This window comes from Carassius carassius, chromosome 23, assembly GCF_963082965.1.
Source record: "Carassius carassius chromosome 23, fCarCar2.1, whole genome shotgun sequence".
Classification (NCBI taxonomy): Eukaryota; Metazoa; Chordata; class Actinopteri; order Cypriniformes; family Cyprinidae; genus Carassius; species Carassius carassius.
The window spans coordinates 4,171,005-4,193,258 of NC_081777.1; the positions used below are offsets into that span (position 1 = coordinate 4,171,005).

A 22,254-nucleotide genomic window follows, 5' to 3' on the forward strand; every position below is an offset into this window, starting at 1 on the left:
AGGGCAAAGACTCAGATCTCCTAGCCCCACCTCTGCAGGGGTTAAAGCTTCCAAGACCACTTGTTGAAAGTGAGAAGGGTTCGAGGCGACCTTAGGGACATAATTAGGCCTCATAATTAGGCCTGCACTAGGGCGAACAGAAAGAGCCTGTAAATCCCCAACTAATGAGGGAGGATATAGCCACAAGAAGAACTGTCTTTAAAGCAGGATAATCCCATGAAGGAACTCGCACAGGGCGGAAAGACCTTAGCTGTCGCAAACCCTGTATAAAGCGAGAGACCAGCGGATGACGGCCACCGAAGTACCGTCTATATGTACACGTGGTTAGCTGAAATGGCTGCCACGTAAACTTTAAGAGTGGCTGGTGATACTCCATAGAAAAAACGGTCTTGAAGAAACTCCAGTACTGAAGCCACAGGGCAGTATATATATATTACGAATTCCATACCAGGCAGTAAACAGTTTCCATTTGAAAGCATATAAGCGTCTCGTAGAAGCTGCCCTAGATTTATTATAGTCTCTGTTGTTTCAATTGCAAGACCGGGACATATTAACTCACTCCACTTAGAGGCCACGCCCACAGCTTCCATAGCTCTGGCCTTGGGTGCCAAATCATCCCTCTGCTTGCAATAGTATGTCCTGTCTGAGGGGAATCTACCACGGAGAGCCCGCTAACAGATTGACCATATCCGCAAACCATGGCTGTGTGGGCCACCATGCAGCCACCAACAGCAGCTGCTCCACTCTGTCCAGCCGTATTCTGGATAGCACTGGTGGAATTAGTCGAATTGGAGGAAAAGCATATAGGCTGATCCTAGGCCAATCGTGAACTAACGCATCCAAGCCTAGGGGCAATGGAGGGCATAGGGAGAACCACTGCGGGCAATGCGTAGTCGTGCTTTGCCACTCTCGCTTCTCCAAATACTCGCCATATACGGCTCACCGTTTGGGGGTGCAACCTCCATTCCCCTTGCTCCAGGCTCTGTTTGGAGAGCAAATCCGCTCCAAAGTTCAAGTGCCCAGGGACATGAATCACTCGGATCGACATAAATCTATTCTGAGACCAAAGAAGAATATTCCTCGCCAGCCTACACAGGGGGCGAGAGCGTAATCTTTCTTGATTAATCAGATACGACACAACCACTATGTTGTCTGACCTGACTAGTACATGACGGCCGATCAGCAGATTCGAGAAATATTGGAGAGCTAGAAAAACTGCCAGCAATTCCAACCTGTTTATATACCAGCCACGTTGTGTCGCCGCCCATACTCCGTGGGCTGGGCATCCTTGACAAACAGCTCCTCAACCGGTCAAAGACGCGTCTGTCATGACAGTCTCTCGGGAAGCACAAATCCCCAGCCAAACTCCAGTTTAAAGGAATTTGGCTGACATCCACGGTTTTATTGACATAACACACCTCCGTGTCACAGAAATCGTTAGATGCGGAAAACAACAGGTTGAAATGTTTTGTCATTTCGTCCACCACAGAAATGGGCACATGTGACACAAGCCCAGACGGATTACAGGGGATGCCGCTGCCATTAGACCCAAAATCTGAGGCACAAATTAACCGTCACTGCGCTACCTGCTTTGGAATGGCGCAGACATGACGTGAAAGACTGAACACGCAGGAGAGAAAGTCTTGCTGTCATCGTGCGAGTGTCCAAGTCTATTCTCAGAAAGGTTATCCGTTGAGAAAGAATTAAAACACCTTTCTGGAAATTTGTGTGTAAGCCCAGGCTGTTTAGATGATTCAGCACAAGATCCCGATGAGAGTGTGCTTGAGTCTGCGATTGTGCTAACACCAGCCAATCGTCCAGGTAATTCAATACGCGAAATCCCTGGAGCCACATGGGGCCAGAACTGTGTCTATGCATTTCGAAATGTTCGAAGAGCCAAGGCTAAGCCAAAGGGAAGTACATGGTATTGATACACTTTGCCCTCTAAAGCGAATCTGAGGAACTCCCTATGTCTCTTGATGATCTGAATATGAAAATATGCATCCTTCAGATCGATCGTGACAAACCAGTTGTTTGGTTGAATCTGAGACAGAATAGACTTTGCCATTAACATCTTGATTTTGCTCGTCCTGAGTGCAAGATTAAAACGGTGTAAATCCCAGATCGGTTGTAAACCGCCACTCTTTTTTTTTTTTTTTAACAACAAAATAACAATTGTAAAAACCTGTCTCCATCTCCATGATTTCCGCAGCAAGGAGGCAGGACTTTTCGAACTGAATGGTGTAATCATGATAATTGTGTGTAACACCCATCGTAAAAATGGCGGGCAAGTGCTCCCCTGCGGCACGGAAAACGTTAGTGGTTTCAAAGTCTCCGCCTGCGGCTGCAGTGTTCCCACATGCATTATAATGTCCGAGCACGGAATGCTCATGGCGTCCATAAGCAAGGGAAGGGCATGTGTCATAGTCACTGCGTTTCGTTGTGCCTAATCCAGTGTCTGAGGGGGGCGCTCAAAGTGATAGCTCAATCCAATGATGCTCGAGGCGCCTTTAGCTGCGAGACAGTCAATGTTAGAGCATGGGGACTGCAGTGAGAGGGTTGGATGTTTATTAGCGGTCCAACAGCACTCTCTGGTGGAGGGCACAGTTCCTGGCGAACAGCAATGGAAGCGTATTAACATATTAGCACATTTCGTTGTGTATAATCCTGAAGCATATCCATGGCCGGATTTAATCCAACAAAATGAACATAGGGGCATGCCGCTAGCGAGATCACGGCAGCTGTGTGGGCCTCATAAACGGGCTGTCTTTGTCAGCCTCTTGTGCCATCCCTCAAACTCTGAAGGCTGGATTGTGCAATGTTAGAGCGTAGGGACTGCACTGAAAGGGGTGGAAGTGCATTAGTGGTCCAACAGCACTCTCTGGTGGAAGGCACAGTCCCTGACGAACAGCACAAGTAACAGGAACTGCTGTTAGGGGATTGAGGACGAGAGGCTTTTGCTGTCTAACGCAGGTTTTTTTTTCTTATGTCGGCGAGATTAACCAAGGTGTCACTCGACCGTTACCATCCCATCATAGAATGGTGCACTGCTCGGGCAGTGTGTTTGGTAGCACTTAGCACCAAATCTGTTGCCCGCCGCAGCTCTTTCACAGCCTCCGCTCTCAATAAGAACTGCCATAAGTGTAGTAAATCTTGCCGAGATAGACGTGACTCGACGCCTTCGAGAGGGGGGCGAGACTTCCAGGCCGCGGCCGATTTCGGCTAGAGTGTTTGTCCACCGGCAGCATTGTTGTATAACCGCGGTCCACCATGTCAGCAATGGTGGCGAAACCCGTGGTGTTTGTGACGCACGCTGATTAAGGCTGCTTCCAGGACCTCGAATCCTCTTGGTGGTGGTCTGTGAAGAAGGGTAGCGGCTCACAGGGCTAGGTAGGTGCACGACTAGTTAAAAAACAGTTGTCAAGTTTAGATAGAGTTAGTTTATCCACCAAACTGGTAACCACATTCAACAGCTCACTGTAGGAAGGGGAGGTGCGTTTCACCTGTCCGCTCGGAGGGAGAGAACCGCATGTGTCGGCCAGAACATACTCTGAGTCCAAAGCTGCGGTGCGCAAATCATTTGTAAAGCAAATCTGCTGATTTAACACACTCGAGTGGGGGTATATAGCAGCCTTGCGCCTCGGCAACCGCAGAAGCGTACGGCTGGGGTTAGACGCGAGGGCGACCTAGAGAAAATGTATACTCCTGAGCACAGAACTTTACCCGCAGGCTATCACAGAGAGAACATGCAGAGAGGCTGCTAAACATACCTGTCATGAGTGTCCCCCCGTGATAAACCTGTTAAACGGCTCTTACCTTTCGTTGACTCATCGCGTCCGCGAAGAGGAGTTAACACTGCTTGAAGAAAAACTGCAGAGAATGTGAGATGGTTTCCTAGGGCACAGATCATTTGCTTTCCTGAAGGAAATGAAATCTAAGCGAAATTAAATGAAATCACAGCACTCAAGTATACTATGCGTACGCATGGGTAGGGCGTTGCTAAGCGCTATTTGGCCAATAAGATTGGCAGGACGGTATAGGGCTTCAGACATTCGTCACATCGAAAGGTGTTCCCATATGGTGACGTCACTGCAGCATCGAAGTTACCTATGAACGGGAACATGACCTTATAACTATGTGAATATCGCATTTTGCATAAAATAAAAAATTTACTTTTCAATACCGACCAGAAACAATACTGATTTTGGTGGAAACTCTTATTTAAAAAAAAAAACTCTTCATATATTCCAACACAAAACAGTTATTAAAATTTTTTGTGTTTTACTGTGTTTTGGTTAAATAAATTCAGCCTTAGTGAGAAAAAAATACTTGTTTCAAAAATATTTGTGAAAAAAAAATCTAAATGTTGTCAGACTTTTCGTGTATGTACCAATGCTGATTGTGTCTCATTTTAATTGAACTTAATATAATGGTAATATTATTATTGAAAGTAAAATTTACCTATTATTTTCACATTTTATTTTATTTAAATATTATCGAATAAATTTATCAAAAGTATTGTATGATTATTGACATTGTCTCACAGAACAATCCTCATATTTTGTTTTGCTCATGAAAGGCGTGGGAGAGACTAGAAAAGGAAGAGCATGAGAGGGGCGTGGCACTTAGAAAAGAGTTGATTCGTCAGGAAAAGCTAGAACTTCTAGCGCAACGATTTGATCATAAGACCACCATGAGGCAGGCTTGGCTGAATGAAAACCAACGTCTAGTCTCACAGGTGAGCAGAAGAGAGAAATAAAACTCAAAAAAATTAACTGTATAAAATAAAACAGGTGACATTTTGCCTTTTCCTCAGGATAACTTCGGCTACGACCTGCCAGCGGTAGAAGCTGCCATGAAGAAACACGAGGCGATTGAAGCAGACATCCTGTCGAACGAGGAGCGAATCAGTGTCGTTGTGGAGCTGGCCAATGAGATGGAGTCAGAAGGGTACTATGATATCCGACGTATCTTGGCACGCAAAGAAAACATCCTCGGCCAGTGGAGCCTTCTGAAGGAGCTGGTAGTGGGGCGTAAATCCCGTCTGGAGAAGAACTTGGCCCTGCAGAAGACCTTCCAAGAGATGGTCTACATGATCAACTGGATGGAGGAGATGCAGGTGGGTTGACTGTACCAATATGATTTGTGATTACAAAGTTGACACAATCTTGACCAAAGTGCCATATTCTTGCCCCAGGTTAAGTTGCTTTCTAAGGACTATGGCAAACATCTTCTTGAAGTGGAGGACATGCTCCAGAAACAGAGTTTACAGGAGGCTGACATCTCTATACAGGCAGACAGAGTTCAAATCCTCAACACTGCAGCTCTCAAATTCACCACTATTGAAGGTAAGAGCACCTTAAAACAGTAACATGATTGAGAGAGACTGATTGGATCAAGATGTGATTGCAGATCGTGATATATAGGTTTGCTGGATGTGTTTCTTTAACTGAGATGTCCAGAGACCTCTGCAGGGTAGAGTGTGTAAAATAATATTACATGAGGAACTTGCATAATTTACCACAAGAGTTGCTTTGCTGTCTATTCAGCACACACTACTACTCCTTGTTGGTTCATGGCTGATTAGGGCCTTTCGCACCGCAGGAACCTTTTCATAGTACCAGAACTAATTGTGGAACTACCCACTTTTGGGTGCAGTTGGTGATTTTAGTACCAGACCAAATTAGCTCCTACTCCTAGCAGGGTTTAACCAGCACAACTGGTACTAACCGTGATGTAAGTAGACATTGGTTGGCCAAACGTGTTTGAAAACGCCCTCATCTGAATTGTTTTTTTATCTTGTTAAACGCGCAGTATGGAATTTTTGGCCACCAGGGGTCATTCAATCAAAACAATAACATGAGACGTACTTTGATGACGTCGGGAAAGAGCCTAGGCTCAAGGGAGTTGTTGTTCATTGGAACACGCGCTCTGTCGCTCCCCACATTCCTCACTCATTTTAACTGAGGCCGGCGACACACTGGATGCGTGGCGCAAGCGTCTCAGCTGCGTGGCGTGTCAGTTTTTAATTCGGCTCCCATGTTAATAGGTTAGAACTTGCAGACTGCCTGTGTGAGATGCGTGTCTCAGGCGCGGCTCGAGCCGCGCGGAAAACGTGTGCATGCTAGAAATAGAATTGACGCCTATTTTTCACGCGACACGCACGCGTGTTGGAAGCGTTTCCAGGCAAAATATAATAGGAAAATATGTTTATATGTAATTTTGTACACAAATACATATTAATTCATGACATTTTGATGTTTGAAAGTCTATAGGTTGACATAAATTCAGATACAAATGTAATTTAAAAAATAAATAAATAATTATCGATTTTCAAATATTGCACCTGTCAAACATAAGTCTATTTTGCCGTCAATACTGTTGACGGTGTCCTTTATCAGTAGGCTTTATATTTATGTTCAACATGAAGTATAGATATTGTTGTCATGAAGACAAGAGCCTGGTCTGTCGGCGGTCTCCCTCTATGTCACCTACAGCAGCAGCAGCAGCGCGCCGCACTTCTAGCACGCAGCAGAGACGCCACGCAGCCAGTGTGTCACCAGCCTTAGTATTTTGACAATCACGTATTTTCGAACGGAGAGATATATGAATTATCAGACCCCTATCAAATCAATATTCCATCTAGCTAGTAGTAATATATGTTAAAAAAAAACGGTTGCCTTTCGTTAATAATTATAATTAGGCTACGTTTATACTATGATATCGAACAAGATAGTGAACTGCATTTGAAGCTACTTTATCCAGCTAGATATAGAACACATGTAGATTTACATTATACTCTACATGAGAGCTAGTCCGTCTGCGTTTTACACAAGACATCATCGTTTCACAAAATATACGGATAGATATAACGTTAGTTAGCTGAATGGATGCATACCTGTTTATTAGAATGCAAGCATCTCTCTGTAGTTTCAGCTTGTCACGAAGCTCTCTCTATCTTGGAAATGCAACTCCAATATTTACCTGTGTCTCGTTTCTTCTTCGTCCCAAAACCTTCTCAGGTCATTTATTTCACCCGTATGTTTGCGCTTCACAGAACGTGCAGGCAAAGCATAATCATGATCCATAACTAAGTTATTGATTGAGGTATAAATACGAATATAAACAATATAAATATAAAATATAATAGTCTCGACCAAGGCTAGCTACTACTTTTTCTTCTTCGTCTCGTCTTTGCTTCTGTTCACCTTTGTATTTGGCGGTTCCGCAGGAAGTTAGATAAACTAGAGGGGTCAAAGTTTATATGACGCCATAGACGGGTGACAAAACGGAAATAAAGAAACGTGCCGTGTCTTCTAATTAAACTATAATTTTCTCCGGATTTTAAAGTTCGTGGAAACTGTCGGGATAATGTAAGTACACAACAAAAAAATATATATAACATAGATATAGTGATATCTGCTATTTTTAAAGCAGAAAAATTACATATTGTGCCTTTAAATAATTTACCATTTCTCAAATCGAGAAGATTTATTCTTTTAATAAAAAATACAGGAATAGTATTACAATTGAAAATAACAGTTTTCTTCTTCAATCTTCATGTTTTTTAAAATTTAATTCATTACTCCGGTCTTCAGTGTCACATGATCCTTCACAATTCATTCTAATATGTTAATGTTGTGCTCAATAAATATTTCGTATTATTACCAATGTTGAAAATAGTTGTGCTGCTTCATATTATTGTGGAAATGATGATATATTTTTTTCAGGGTTTTTTTGATGAATAGAATTTCATATTCAGGTGCATCTTAATAATTTAGAATGTCATGGAAAAGTTAATTTATTTCAGTAATTCAACTCAAATAGTGAAACTTGTGTATTAAATAAATTTAATGCACACACACTGAAGTAGTTTAAGTCTTTTGTTATTTTAATTGTGATAATTTATGCTCACATTTAACAAAAACCCACCAATTCACTATCTCAACAAATTAGAATATGGTGACATGCCATTCAGCTAATCAACTCAAAACACCTGCAAAGGTTTCCTGAGCCGTCAAAATGGTCTCTCAGTTTGGTCAGAGACAATTTATAAGAGACATGCCACTTCCTCAATCCTCAATACAACTATATAAGGAAAACCCGTAACGGCAAAGATGGCGGTTGTATGCATATGTCCCGCCCCTCCCGCTGGAAAGCCAATCATCTGCTTTAAACAGTCAAGCCGGGAAACATTTAAGCCTATCGTCTGGTTCCACTGACGTATGCACACAGTTGAGGAACCCTTGCGCATGCGTAGTAAAAGTATAACCTGTGGGGAAATTGGCATTTTAAACCTTATTTTGGGGCAAAGTCATCAAAAATTTTCAGCGATTTTTATCATATTTAACGGCTGTTTCTATACATGGAGTTTTTATGTCCCGGTGACCAGTGAAAGTGAAGTTCTGACTCTATGCCCATTAATTTAGATAGGATCCTGGTCTTTTTAGTCCGAAATAGCTGCCCGGAGGCGTTGACAAGATGCCGGCCAAGTGGCATGACTTGCCTAAAAGGACTTTGGTTTGGTTCACTAGGCTACACAATCATGGAGAAGACTGCTTATCTGACAGTTGTTCAGAAGACAATCATTGACACCCTTAACAAGGAGGGTATGCCACAAACATTCATTGCCAAAGAAGCTGGCTGTTCACAGAGTGCTGTATCCAAGCATGTTACCAGAAAGTTGAGTGGAAGGAAAAGGTGTGGAAGAAAAAGATGCACAACCAACCAAGAGAACCGCAGCCTTATGAGGATTGTCAAGCAAAATCGATTCAAGAATCTGAGTGAACTTCACAAGCAATGGACTGAGGCTGGGGTCAAGGCATCAAGAGCCCCCACACATACACTTGTCAAGGAATTTGCTAAACTACAGACAACGTCAGAGGCATCTTACCAGGGCCAAGGAGAAGAAGAACTGAACTGTTGCCCAATGGTTCAAAGTCCTCTTTTCAGATAAGAATAATTTTTGTATTTCATTTGGAAACCAAGGTCCTCTCATCTGCTGGTGTTTGTCCGTTGTGTTTTTTTTAAAAACCAAAGTCACTGCACCCATTAACCAATAAATTTTGGAGCACTTCATGCCTCCTTTTGCTGACCAGCTTTTTGAAGATGCTGATTTCATTTTCCAGCAGGATTTGGCACCTGCCCACACTGCCAAAAGCACCAAAAGTTGGTTAAATGACCATTGTGTTGGTGTGCTTGACTGGCCAGCAAACTCACCAGACCTGAAACCCAGAGAGAATCTATGGGATATTGTCAAGAGGAAAATGAGAAACAAGAGACTAAAAATGCAGATGAGCTGAAGGCCACTGTCAGAGAAACCTGGGCTTCCGGACCACCTCAGCAGTGCCACAAACTGATCACCTCCATGCCACGCTAAATTGAGGCAGTCATTAAAGCAAAAGGAGCCCCTACCAAGTATGGAGTACATGTACAGTAAATGAACATACTTTCCAGAAGGCCAACAATTCACAAAAAAAACTAACTGTTATTGGTCTTATTAAGTATTATAATTTGTTGAGATAGTGAATTGGTGGGTTTTTGTTAAATGTGAGCCAAAATCATCACAATTAAAAGAACCAAAGATTTAAACTATTCAGTCTGTGTGCATTGAATTTAATTAATACACAAGTTTTACAATTTGAGATGAATTACTGAAATAAATGAACTTTTCCACAACATTCTAATTTATTGAGATGCACCTGTATATTACTGAAAGAAAATTAGCAACAAGCTGGAAATTATACAGCTATATTTATCTCGATGAAAGATGAAAACTGATTAATTTACAGTTTTCAAGACTTTCATAAGTCATTTTTGCTAATCTGACAAAAACTCATCTTTGTTAGCCAGCTAAATAACATTACTTTGGTGACAAATCAATGAAGCGTTTCTTCTTGTTTCTGTTTCTCACTCAGGTTACCAGCCGTGTGACCCTCAGGTCATTTGTAACCGTGTCAACCACGTCAACACCTGCCTGGAAGAACTAAAGCAGCTGGCTGCAAAACGACGCTTGGAGCTGGACAATTCACGTGAGCTGTGGGCCTTCTTTCAGGAGGTAGAAGAATCAGAGAATTGGATCAGAGAGAAGACGTCCATCTTGGCCACGCAGAGCTGCGGGAAAGACCTAAGCAGCGTCCTGAGTCTGCTGCAGAAGCACAAAACCGTGGCTGGAGAGCTGTTGGCGTGGCGTGCATTACTTCAGCAGACCATGAAGAAAGGCAAGCAGATCCTCACCCAGAAGAGCTTTGGTACTGCTGGAATACAAGAGCGACTGATGGAGGTCAAGGCCGAGTGGAAGAGACTGGAGGACCAGGCCGCACAGAGGCTGTGTAACCTACAGGAGGCGCTGGACTTTTTTCAGTTTAGCACCGAGACGGACGATCTGCTAGCTTGGATACAGGACGCTTACAGGCTCGTTTCTAGCGAGGACTTCGGACACGATGAGTATTCAACGCAGTCTCTTCTTAAAAAGCACAGAGTTGTACGAGAGAGTATCGATAAACACCGTGTACAAGTGGTGGGCCTTCGGAAACACATGGTTGCATTGCCAATGCATTATCGGGAGCTGGATGAGGTGCGAGTGCGCATGACTGAGACGGAGCAGCTCTACACAGAGGTGGCAGAAGTTGCCGAGCTTCGGCAGCAGTGGCTTCATGACGCGCTGGCTGTGTATCGCATGTTTAGTGAGGTGAACGCCTGTGAGGTGTGGATTGATGAGAAGGAGCAGTGGCTGAACAGGATGGAGGTTCCCGAAAGACTAGAGGACGTGGAGGTGATCGCACACAGGTAGGTTGGTTGCAACACGTGTTGCTTGTCTACTTTGATCCCAGAAAATATTGAGAAGTGTCATTGCATTGAAAAATCTAATTTTGGAATTTTGCAACCGAGGCTCATTAAAAAAATGCAGCTGAGCCTGTGATGTCATTTCTGCAAGTGCTTTGTATTTTTTTAATTTTTGACCAGAACCAGAATAATCTGAGCATATCACACCAGTCCTCAGGTCCTTACACTGGCTTCCAGTTACATTTAAGATTGATTTCAAAGTACTTTTACTAGTTTATAAATCACTCAATGGTCTAGGACCTAAATACATTGTAGATATTATCACTGAATATAAACCTAACAGAGCACCCAGATCATTAGGACCGAGTCAGTTAGGAATACCAAGGGTTCACACAAAACAAGGGGAGTCCGCTTTCAGCTATTATGCCACCCGCAATTGGAACCAGCTTCCAGAAGAGATCAGATGTACTAAAACATTAGTCACTTTTAAATCTAGACTCAAAACTCTTCTGTTTAGCTGGAGCTGGTAATGTGATGCAAACCTCAAAATGTATTAGTTTACAAATCATGCAATCAGGTTAAAAGTGTTCTGAGATCATTACATAGTATTGTTCTAGGAGCCGTGTGACAATAAGTCTTTATTTAATGATAATCTGCTGCTGTAATCATAATTCGTATGAAAATGAATAAAGGTTGTTGATGTTTTACTGCCACTAGTGTTTATTTAATCTGGAACCTTCAGTGAATTGTACTGTATGTATAGGTACATTTTTTGAGTTTTACAAAAATGCAGGTAAAAGCATGTTTTTCCAGTGAGCCTATGTTGCATTTTTTTAATTAACCAATTTATTGTGATTTACCATTGAATATCTTCTTATCTGAGAAGTAAGTTTTCTGCATTTTAGGTTTGAAAGTTTGGACCAGGAGATGAACAGCCTAATGGGAAGGATACTAGATGTTAATCAGATCGTTCAGCAGCTCTTAGACAGCGGTCACCCCAGTTCCACCGAAGTCAGGGGCTGTCAAGATAACTTGAACAGCAGGTAACTCCACATATGTACATTTTGTGTGACGTACAACATTATCCTGTATTTAATGGAAGATACCATAGAGGGCAACAGGAAGTAAAAAATTATTTACATTTTATCCTTAGAGATTTTTAATGATTGCACAAAAACTTTTCAAGATAGACCCTTCCATGAGCTCTTAGTTATTAACTGATTATATGCTTCTGTTGAAACCATTGGTTAGTGCAATTTTAACAAAACAGTATTTTTTTATTTCAAAAAGTTAATCTTTCTTATATTCTAGATTCATTACATGCAAAGAAGAGCCCTTCGTCTGTAACCCTAAACAAATATGAGTGCATAAATGAACATACTTTGTATGTTCAAAACTTTTCTGATTTGCAAATCTTTTATTTTTTTCGTTTTAGGAAATATTCTAATATTTTAAGTTAATGGATTTTTGACTGTCATGAGCTGTAAGCTCTAATGATCAAAATAAAAAACAAAAAAACTTTTTTAATGTTTTACTTTACATGTAATGAATCAAGTTTAACTTTTTGAAAAAAATTACAAAAAAATTAACTTTTTCATGATGTGCAAATAATAAATTACCTACGTACCATGTAGGTCTCAGGTAGGAAGGTGCATTAAATATGTTAATTTATTTATTTTGTAAGGGAAACAGGTCAATTTAGCTCAAAGGGAATCGTTTAAGATTTTAAAGGGAATTTGAACAGAATCACTGTTTCACGGCTGATCACTGAGGCGCCCTGCGATTCACTGAACGAGCCGTTTAACATCAAATCTGCGCTGGATATTAATATCCAAACTATAGTGAAAACACTATCAATTAGCACAGTAACAAGATTGGCAGTTTAAGAAATTAACTTGTAAGCACGAAACACAAGATACTTCTCTTTTCAATATGAATAAGGCTTTATTAGATAAATCTAAGACATATAAACTAATCTAACACACAAACGCACGCACGCACACATTCACACAAGTTGCAGGAAGATCGAAAGTTAGGGAAAGATGAGTTTAAGAGAATGGAAATGTGGAATCCCAAGTTTACAGCAATACGTTAAATTGTATAGACATGAACAACCATCAATCACTTAATTAACCCTCGCATTGAGTTCCTCAATGAGGTTAAAATTATATTAGATACACCAGCACAAATGGCTGAAGGTACATTGCCTGTGTAAAGTTGTCGCTGATTGGCTGGAAGTTCAGTAGTCGCTGAAGTGACGTCTTGAGAAGGCCCGTGGTGTGGCGTTGGCTGAAGGTGCAGAGAGTTGTGTGCGCTGGTTGAAGTTGAACGTGCAGACGAGGTCAGACGGCGTTACAAAACTTAACTCAGAACACGAAACTCTCAAACGGAAAAGAAAAGAAATAAAGTTTGACGAGACTATGTTGTGTTTCTTCTCATCGTGGCTAAGTAGCAGCAGGCGTGCAGGCCGAAGCACGCTGGAACCGCGCTCAAAGAACAGTGATGACAAACAGCATGGCTAAAAGCTAAAGCTAAGTAGCAAAGCTAAAAGCAAACTAAAACAGACATGACTAATAGCAGAAGCATAGCTAGAGACTAAAAGCCGGCATGACTAGTAGCAGAAGCAAAGCTAACAACTAAAAGCATAGATTTTATGGTGTCCTGGGTATTTAAACTGGCCTGTTGGCCACACCTCAAATGTTGTCTTGACCAATCAGATATTGTCTTGGCTCGGGGGCATCATAAATCATATGTTTATCTTACCAAGCATGTGGTCCGAATTTTCCCGCTCTTGTAGGTTATAATTTTGGACATGATTCCTATAACACAAATATGATCCATTTTATAAATATTTGATTGTCAGGCCTATTTCAAGCAAGCAGTTTCCATCACAAACATACCAAACATGATTATGAATCCTTAAGTTATCCCATAGTTATTAAAAGACATACACAATAAGTGATTATAACATGATAGTCAAATGTGTGGGTTACATATAAATGAATATGGAGTGAAGCGATGGACTGATTCATTTATCAGTCTTTTTGAGTTCATTCTGGTCCATATATATGTACAAAAGTTTATTTGCCATTCTCTTGACAAAGACTTCTGTGGAGACCAGAGGTTCAAAGCCCCTTCCCCCCTTAGGAATTTCAGTCTGGTTCTGCTAGGTGGGGGGGGGGGGGGTCAAAAGATCTTGTGTAGTACTCTCATGGGTTTACACGATGTCCTGGCGTTGCTTATCAATTACGAACAACAAATTTGACAAATCTCTTCTCCGAATTGAAATTGTCAATAATTGTTCTAGTGGTGTTAATGTTGAAAGCTGTTCTGTGAAATCTTTGGTTGGTTGGTTATCTTGCTTGGGACTTGTGGCACAGAATGTTTTATGACTTCCTGTTGCCTTACTGAGGAATTCAGCTCGTGTTTCAAACACAGCCCTGATCGACTCTTTAATTTGTCTGGTTCGAGTCATTTCTGCTACAATTTTTTCATAACTAATTAATTAAATGTTTTTCCATTCTCTTATGCCATGCTAGTCTTTTATTACCCTGATATGTAATTGTTTTCATTTGATCTTATTTGTTTTCATTTTTAAAAATGGTTTCATTCAGAAAACCCTGCACATTCCTGATGCTGCTGTTGTTTGTCACTTTAAACACGCGGCTCTACATGGGCGTCTTTAGAAAAAGGGCTGCTGTGACATATGTGTGAAAAACTCCAATGATCCGTTTTAGACTGACTTTGGCATAAATAGCTTCTCTCAGCGTGCTGCCATCTGCTGTGGCTGCCACATACAGTGCACGCCTGACCCGGCTCTAAAGCACTACGGGCCGAACCCAAACACATTCACAGCTATTGTTCGCCAATATTTAATGCCACAGTGCATTAAAAAGAATGTTTAATTAAAGCATACCCTGTACCTCTGTGTTTGATTAGTGATATTGTGTCTCAGGCCTTGAGCTGTGACCCACAGGTGATCCTCAGACTGTTTTTTAGTGTGTGTGTGTGTGTGTGTGTGTGTGTGTGTGTGTGTGTGTGTATGTGTGTGTGTTTGTGTTTGTCTGTCTGTGTGTGTGTGTGTGTGTGTGCGTCCATGAATTGAGAATGATTCAGACTGAGTCATGTTTTCTGGAACAGAGTCATTTTTATTTTGCATTATACAAGCCTTACTCTAGATCATAACAGAATGATGTTCAATAGGATGTAGTACAAAATTTCCAATCAAAAATATATATTTTTTTTATAGTATGAGTGCCTTTCGATTAAAAGAAGTGGCAAAACTAGTATTAGCGAGCCTTCAAATATTGTTGAGGACAATGAACAGCATTGAAGTCAATAAGGTTGAAAATCACTGTTCTAGAGAGCATTTAATAGGATAAAATTGCATATATATCCCTATCATAGCTGTACATTTAAAATTATGATTTTTTTTGTATTTTCCACTTTCATTTTAGTTCTAGTTATATTTAATATATTATATATTATATTTATAAATATAATATATTTATTTATTTTATCTTAAGTATTGATGGATGGATGGATGTCACAGTGTCTGGGTTGTGTTCCCTGGGTTTCCACTAGGTGTCCTCCTTTCCCACGGTGTCTGTCACCTTATCACTTCCTGTTCCCTTATTTGGTCACCTTCCTCTTTGTTGAGTAATTGATTGTTCCCCACCTGTCTCCTGTTCCCTCATTATCCTTCTGTGTATTTATACCCGGTCTGTCTGAGTCTGTGTTACGGAGTCCTTGTTTAATGTTCCTTGTTTAATGTTCCTTGTTTAATGTTTGAAACCCATGTCCGTCAGCTCTTGTCCTTGCCTTGTGTTCGTGTCTTGTTTATGTTTGGATTTGGATATTCTGGTTTTGACCCTGCCTGGACTGTTTACCCCTTTTGGATTATCCCTAAATAAACACCTTATCTGCAATTGGTTCCCTCTCCTGTGTGTTCTGTAACACCGATCGTGACAGAAGGACTCCGTCACAGTAGGAACCAGCGGTATGTCATTTTTCCGTTCCCCAGCCAAGATGGCGGAGCGGCGAACCAAGTACCTTCGGTTGATCGCCCTCCGCCAAGAGGGCAATGAAGTGGGTGCCCTGGCTCAGGTGTTCTGGTCCCTGGCCGAGGGCATGGGCTACAACGATGCGGCCCTCAAGGACTATTTCAATGGCGGGTTGGATGATCCAGTGTCTCAGGAGGAGATGGCGCAGTTAGAGACACTGGAATTCTGGGAATTCGTGCGCTACCTGCAGCATCGGCTTCGGTGGGATGCCCCAACCCCTTCTGTCTCTTCCGGCGGGGTGGTCGTCAGCCCAGCACCACTGCCCAGGATGGCAACCAGCCAAGCGCCAAAACCCAAGATGGCCGCCAGTCCAGCACCACTGCCCAGGATGGCTACCAGCCAAGCGCCACAACCCAAGATGGCCGCCAGTCCAGCACCACTGCCCAGGATGGCTACCAGCCAAGCGCCACAGCACAAGATGGCCGCTAACCCATCGCCAATGCCCAAATTGGCCACTGTTCCAGTGCCACAGCCCAAGATGGCCGCCAGCCCAGCACCAATGCCCAAATTGGCCACCGGTTCAGCGCCACAGCCCAAGATGGCCGTCAGCCTAGCGCCACAGCACAAGATGGCCGTCAGTCCAGCGCCACAGCACAAGATGGCCAGTGAACTCTCCAGAGTCGAGTCAGGTGCCAGTGAACTCTCCAGAGTCGAGTCAGGTGCCAGTGAACTCTCCAGAGTCGAGTCAGGTGCCAGTGAACTCTCCAGAGTCGAGTCAGGTGCCAGTGAACTCTCCAGAGTCGAGTCAGGTGCCAGTGAACTCTCCAGAGTCGAGTCAGGTGCCAGTGAACTCTCCAGAGTCGAGTCAGGTGCCAGTGAACTCTCCAGAGTCGAGTCAGGTGCCAGTGAACTCTCCAGAGTCGAGTCAGGTGCCAGTGAACTCTCCAGAGTCGAGTCAGGTGCCAGTGAACTCTCCAGAGTCGAGTCAGGTGCCAGTGAACTCTCCAGAGTCGAGTCAGGTGCCAGTGAACTCTCCAGAGTCGAGTCAGGTGCCAGTGAACTCTCCAGAGTCGAGTCAGGTGCCAGTGAACTCTCCAGAGTCGAGTCAGGTGCCAGTGAACTCTCCAGAGTCGAGTCAGGTGCCAGTGAACTCTCCAGAGTCGAGTCAGGTGCCAGTGAACTCTCCAGAGTCGAGTCAGGTGCCAGTGAACTCTCCAGAGTCGAGTCAGGTGCCAGTGAACTCTCCAGAGTCGAGTCAGGTGCCAGTGAACTCTCCAGAGTCGAGTCCGGTGCCAGTGAACTCTCCAGAGTCGAGTCCGGTGCCAGTGAACTCTCCAGAGTCAGGGCTAGTCACCGCTGATCCTCCAGAGTCAGGGCTAGTCACCGCTGATCCTCCAGAGTCAGGGCTAGTCACCGCTGATCCTCCAGAGTCAGGGCTAGTCACCGCTGATCCTCCAGAGTCAGGGCTGTTTGAAACTCATGTCCGTCAGCTCTTGTCCTTGCCTTGTGTTCGTGTCTTGTTTATGTTTGGATTTGGATATTCTGGTTTTGACCCTGCCTGGACTGTTTACCCCTTTTGGATTATCCCTAAATAAACACCTTATCTGCAATTGGTTCCCTCTCCTGTGTGTTCTGTAACACCGATCGTGACAATGGATGGATGGATTGAATGTAGTTTTAGCTTTAGTAGATTATAATGATCCTGCTGTGAACAAGATGAGTCATCAATATTTTGGACCTTTTTAAGAAAAGCTGTAAATTGTATAAAGCACTTATCTCTAATAAAAGCTAATCTTGTTAACTTTTAGCACTAGCATACTGATGACCTCAAAGTTAACAGACATCAGTGTTTAACGAGTCATTTTTATGACACATCTGCAATGCAAGACCGGGAACACACCGACTTTGCGATGCACACTTAGTAACAAACAACAAACAGAATGAACTCACTTTAACAGAGATACAAGTGTTTACAGAGTCTTCAAATCCCAAAATGTCTGAAATCAAGAAACTCAACTAAATTGCTTTCTGTTTTGTGCATCACAGGTGGAACCGCATCGTGGAGCTGGTCGAGCAGAAGAAAGATCACCTGGACTCGATCCTACTCATCCAGAACTACTTACTGGAATGCACAGAGATCAAGTCCCAGATTCAGGACAAGCGGAAAGCCATAGACGCCACTCAGTATGTGGGCAGTGACCTGGGCAGCGTGCTGGCGCTGCAGCGCCGTCTCTCCACCATGGAGGGAGCTCTGACGGTGCTCGAGCCCAAGCTCCTTCACCTTCAGGAGGAAGCGGAGGAGCTCGCCACATCCTATCCGGACAAGGCCATAGACATCCTGGTTCCCTTTGAGGGCATCAGCGTGGAGTGGGAAGAGCTAAAGCGTACATTACAAGGCTGTGAAGACTCTTTAACGGTTGCTGGCCGCTTGCAACAGTTCATCCAAGACTTGGATTCCTTCCTCACCTGGTTAGTGCAAACCCAGACAGCTGCTGCTTCGGATGAGCTTCCCAATGCTTTAGAAGATGCAGAACGGCTGATAAACCAACACGCCGCACTCAAGGAGGAGATCGGAAGGTACGAAGAGGACTACGAGCGTCTTCAGGCTGTGAATGAGCTCTTGGAGACAGAGGAAGCGCCGTTGCCTCATGGAGCTCTGCAGCAATGGCTGCACAAGCTGGACGTGGGCTGGAACAAACTGCTGGAGATGTGGGAGAGCAGGAGGGAGGTGCTGGTGCAAGCTCACATCTTCCATCTCTTCCTGAGAGACGTCAAGCAGGCCGAGGCTTTCCTCAATAACCAGGTGAAGCCTTTATGGTAGTTACACAGTTTAAATTTGAAATATATTTCAGAAGGCTTTTGTTTCCTAAATTGTTATGGCTCTGTCATAGATGAGGAATCTTAAAGGAGATCTCATTTATGATTCATAAGCCCTATTTGGACGGGACTAGTTTTACAGGGGGTCGTTAGAGAAATCTGTGTTTCACAGACGTACTTGGTGATCTTAATCCCGTCCGAATCTGCCGCGTCTGTGTTTTTCTCACACAACCTCTGTGATAATTCCAGAGCAAATTACCTACTGTTTTTCAGAAAACTCTGTGATCCTCTGAGAAAACTAATCCTGTCCGAAAGCGAATGTCTGTGAATTAATAATAATAAAGAAATAATAATAATAAAAATAAAGAAATAATAAAATCAAGAGCCAGATCACGTAAACTGTTAATACTGGCTATTGTAATATCAGCATCAGGTAAGATTACTCACGTTCATTTATGCACTCAGTTACATAATGTTTTAATTACAGATGTACCTTTATGAAAATTAAACATGGGAAACAAGTTAAACCAAAGAAACACATTAACATGGTATTGCTATACTAGCCATTTAGTATTTACTATTTATTGTGTAATAATACTAATGGTAATCAATCCGAATGACTATACACAATGCACGCATACAGAGCGCGTGATCTCTGTGACGCCCAGATGCATAAATCAGACCCTCTCACCTCTGTAATAAACACGGAGATGTTAGTCCCCGTCCGAATTGGTACATGAAAATCTCAGACATCAGGTGGTATGAACCTAAACTCAAACGTACTTTAGAAAACTAGAGCCGTCCGAATAGGGCTATACTCTACTCTACTAAATTAGTTTCACTACCAGTCAAACGTTTAGAAATAATTAAAGATTTCATTTATTTTGGTCTTCTTTGTTCATCAAGGCTGCATGTATTTGATAAAACAAAACAACATTAAAAGCAATTATATTCAGTTACTTTGTGAAATATTATCACAATTTCAAATAGTTTTCTATTTGAAAATATTTTAAAGAGTAATTTTTTCTTGTGATGCATCATTACTCCAGTCTTCAGTGTTACATAATCTTTCAGAAATCATACTAGTATGCTGATTTGCTGCTCAAGAAACATTTTTTTCTATTATTCTAAATGTTAATTGTTTTTATTTATTTTTTGGGGGGGGGGAAATTAAATAGGAAACTATTCTTTTAAATTGCATTAACATTTCATAATATGGCTGTATTTTTGATCAAATGAATGCCACACTGGACATACTTTAAAAAACATTTAATTAACCCTTTCACGCATAGTGGTCACTACAGTGGACAGCTATTAAAAAAGCATTTTCTTGAATTTGCACAGGTTTTTATGGCAAAGTTGCACATCAATCTCTTCATTGGACCCTGGTGCATCATCCTATAAATTGCAACCAAGTGGCAAGCCTTTGTGTTTCGATTTTTTCCCCCTCCAAACCAAGATGGCCAAGGGTCAGTCAGACATGCCAAGTTGCTCCAGAATATCCACCCATTCCTTCTATCCTAGGAGACTCTTGTAGGTAAAAAAAAATATTGCAGCATAAAGCAATATCTAATGAGTCATATCACAGTAAAATTTTCCAAGTTTTGATTTTAGATTGAGAGAAAACTCTGATTAATCACATGTCCACTGTAGTGGACGTCATGCATGCAATGGCTATATTTCAGCTACAATTCATAATTATAATGTGAATATTGTTTTTGAAATTTAAAACTTAAAAACTTAATATGCATTGACTTTTTCTACTGTAAATGTATTTGTATTATTAGAATGTAATTTTCATTGACATCGAAAAAAGTCATGTGATTACATAATGTATGACACTTGTAATGCATTACTTTACTTGTTAGATCAAAAAGTAATCTGATTTTATAATGCATGTTATTGTAATGCGTTTTTTTACTAATAACGTCAAAAAGTAATCTGATTACGTAATGCATGTTACTTTTAATGCGTTTCTTTACTCATAACATCAAAAAGTAATCTGATTATGTAATGCGCATTATTGTAATGCGTTTTTTTTACTCATAACATCAAAAAGTAATCTGATTACGTAATGTATGTTACTTGTAATGCGTTTCTTTACTCGTTACATCAAAAAGTAATCTGATTAGGTAATGCACATTACTTGTAGTTAATTACTTGTTAGATCAAAAAGTAATCTGATTAGGTAATGCATGTTACTTGTAACACATTACTTTACTTGTAACATCAAAAAAGTAATCTGAATGGGTTATGCATGTTACTTGTAATGCGTTACCCCCGACACTGATCATTTCAGATGAGATTGAAAAAACGTATCGCTAGGTTTTCTCAGAGGAGGGCTATGATAGAAATGTGCATGTCCATCTTGAACATAATCATAATTATCAGCTAATAAGGGTAAATCTCCATACTCTGGTGCACTGGAGGCTCCCTGGGTGGTTTCCACAGTTGTACCTTGACAGGCTGTAGAAAATTCTGATGGAATCACGTCCTCATGTTCTGATATCATAGATACGCGAAGTGCAACTTGTATGAAGTTGTATGAAGCCATTGCAATATTTTGCATTTATATTTTTTGCATATATTTTATAGTTTTCACATTATTTTATATAATTGCATTGATTAGTTTGTTAAATTCACATACTTTATCTGTTTGATTATTGTTTTATATTTAATACAGTATATCTTCAGTTTAAACCAACCGCATGCTGTCCACTCAAGTGGACATCTGAAGATCTCTTTGAAAAATTTGTAAAAAAATAAAATAAAAATCAATTCTTGTTTTTCATGCCCAAGAGCAATAAAAACACATAGGAAAAAAATCCTGACTGAGGTTATCATAATTCATGCGTGAAAGGGTTAAACCTATTTCACTTTTTATATGAAAAATTTGTTAGAAAAGTGGACAAGGAAGAGGAGAAGTTAAATATTGACAAATACGGCTATGTTTACATAAATGTACAGCGGGGAAAATAAGTATTTGACACATCAGCATTTTTATTAGTAAGGGGATTTCTAACTGGGCTATTGACACAATTTCCACCAGATGTAGCCATCAAGCCAAATATTGAATTCATACAAAGAAATCAGAACATTTAAGTATACAAGTTGAGTCATAATAAATAAAGTCAAATGACACCGGGAATAAGTATTGAACACATGAAGATAACAAGGTGCAAAATGGCATAGAAAGCCAGGAGATCACCTGAAATCTGTCCGTTTTGAGAGAGAAACCCTGCCCCCTATCAGTATTAATTGATATCAGCTGCTTTAGTCCTAATTGATGGCCTATAAAGGCTTCTCATTACCCAGGAAGCACACAGGAAAGACTTCATGATGGGTAAAAGCAAAGAACTCTCTCAAGATCTTCGTAATCTTATCGTTGAAAAGCATTTTGATGGGAATGGTTATAGAGGCACATTTCCAGAATGCTGAATGTTCCTGTAAGCACTGTGGGGGCCTTTATCTGGAAATGGAAAGAGCATCAGTTCACCATAAACTGGCCACGATCAGGTGATCCACATAATATCCCTGTCCGAGGAGTTCAAAAAGAACAATAAGGAGAGTTCTCCAAGAGCCAAGAACCACTCGGGCAGAACTTCAGGAAGACCTTGCATCAGCAGGTACTGTTGTTTCAAAGAAAACT

At 41.6% G+C, this 22,254-nt stretch overlaps 1 protein-coding gene across 6 annotated transcripts in view; it reads left to right on the top strand.

Moving 5' to 3' along the window:
* LOC132101232 (spectrin beta chain, non-erythrocytic 4-like) overlaps positions 1 to 22,254 on the top strand; it is a 91,953-nt gene that overhangs the window by 21,361 nt on the left and 48,338 nt on the right. For all 6 annotated transcript variants that reach the window (XR_009423156.1, XM_059505998.1, XM_059506000.1 and 3 more), the window contains exons 11-16: positions 4,580 to 4,738; positions 4,817 to 5,119; positions 5,198 to 5,348; positions 9,918 to 10,788; positions 11,691 to 11,828; positions 17,835 to 18,591. Coding sequence is in view for 5 of the 6 variants with exons in the window: in XM_059505998.1 (XP_059361981.1) it covers positions 4,580 to 4,738; positions 4,817 to 5,119; positions 5,198 to 5,348; positions 9,918 to 10,788; positions 11,691 to 11,828; positions 17,835 to 18,591 (2,379 nt within the window). In the remaining variant the exon portion in view is untranslated. The remainder of the gene's footprint in view (positions 1 to 4,579; positions 4,739 to 4,816; positions 5,120 to 5,197; positions 5,349 to 9,917; positions 10,789 to 11,690; positions 11,829 to 17,834; positions 18,592 to 22,254) is intronic.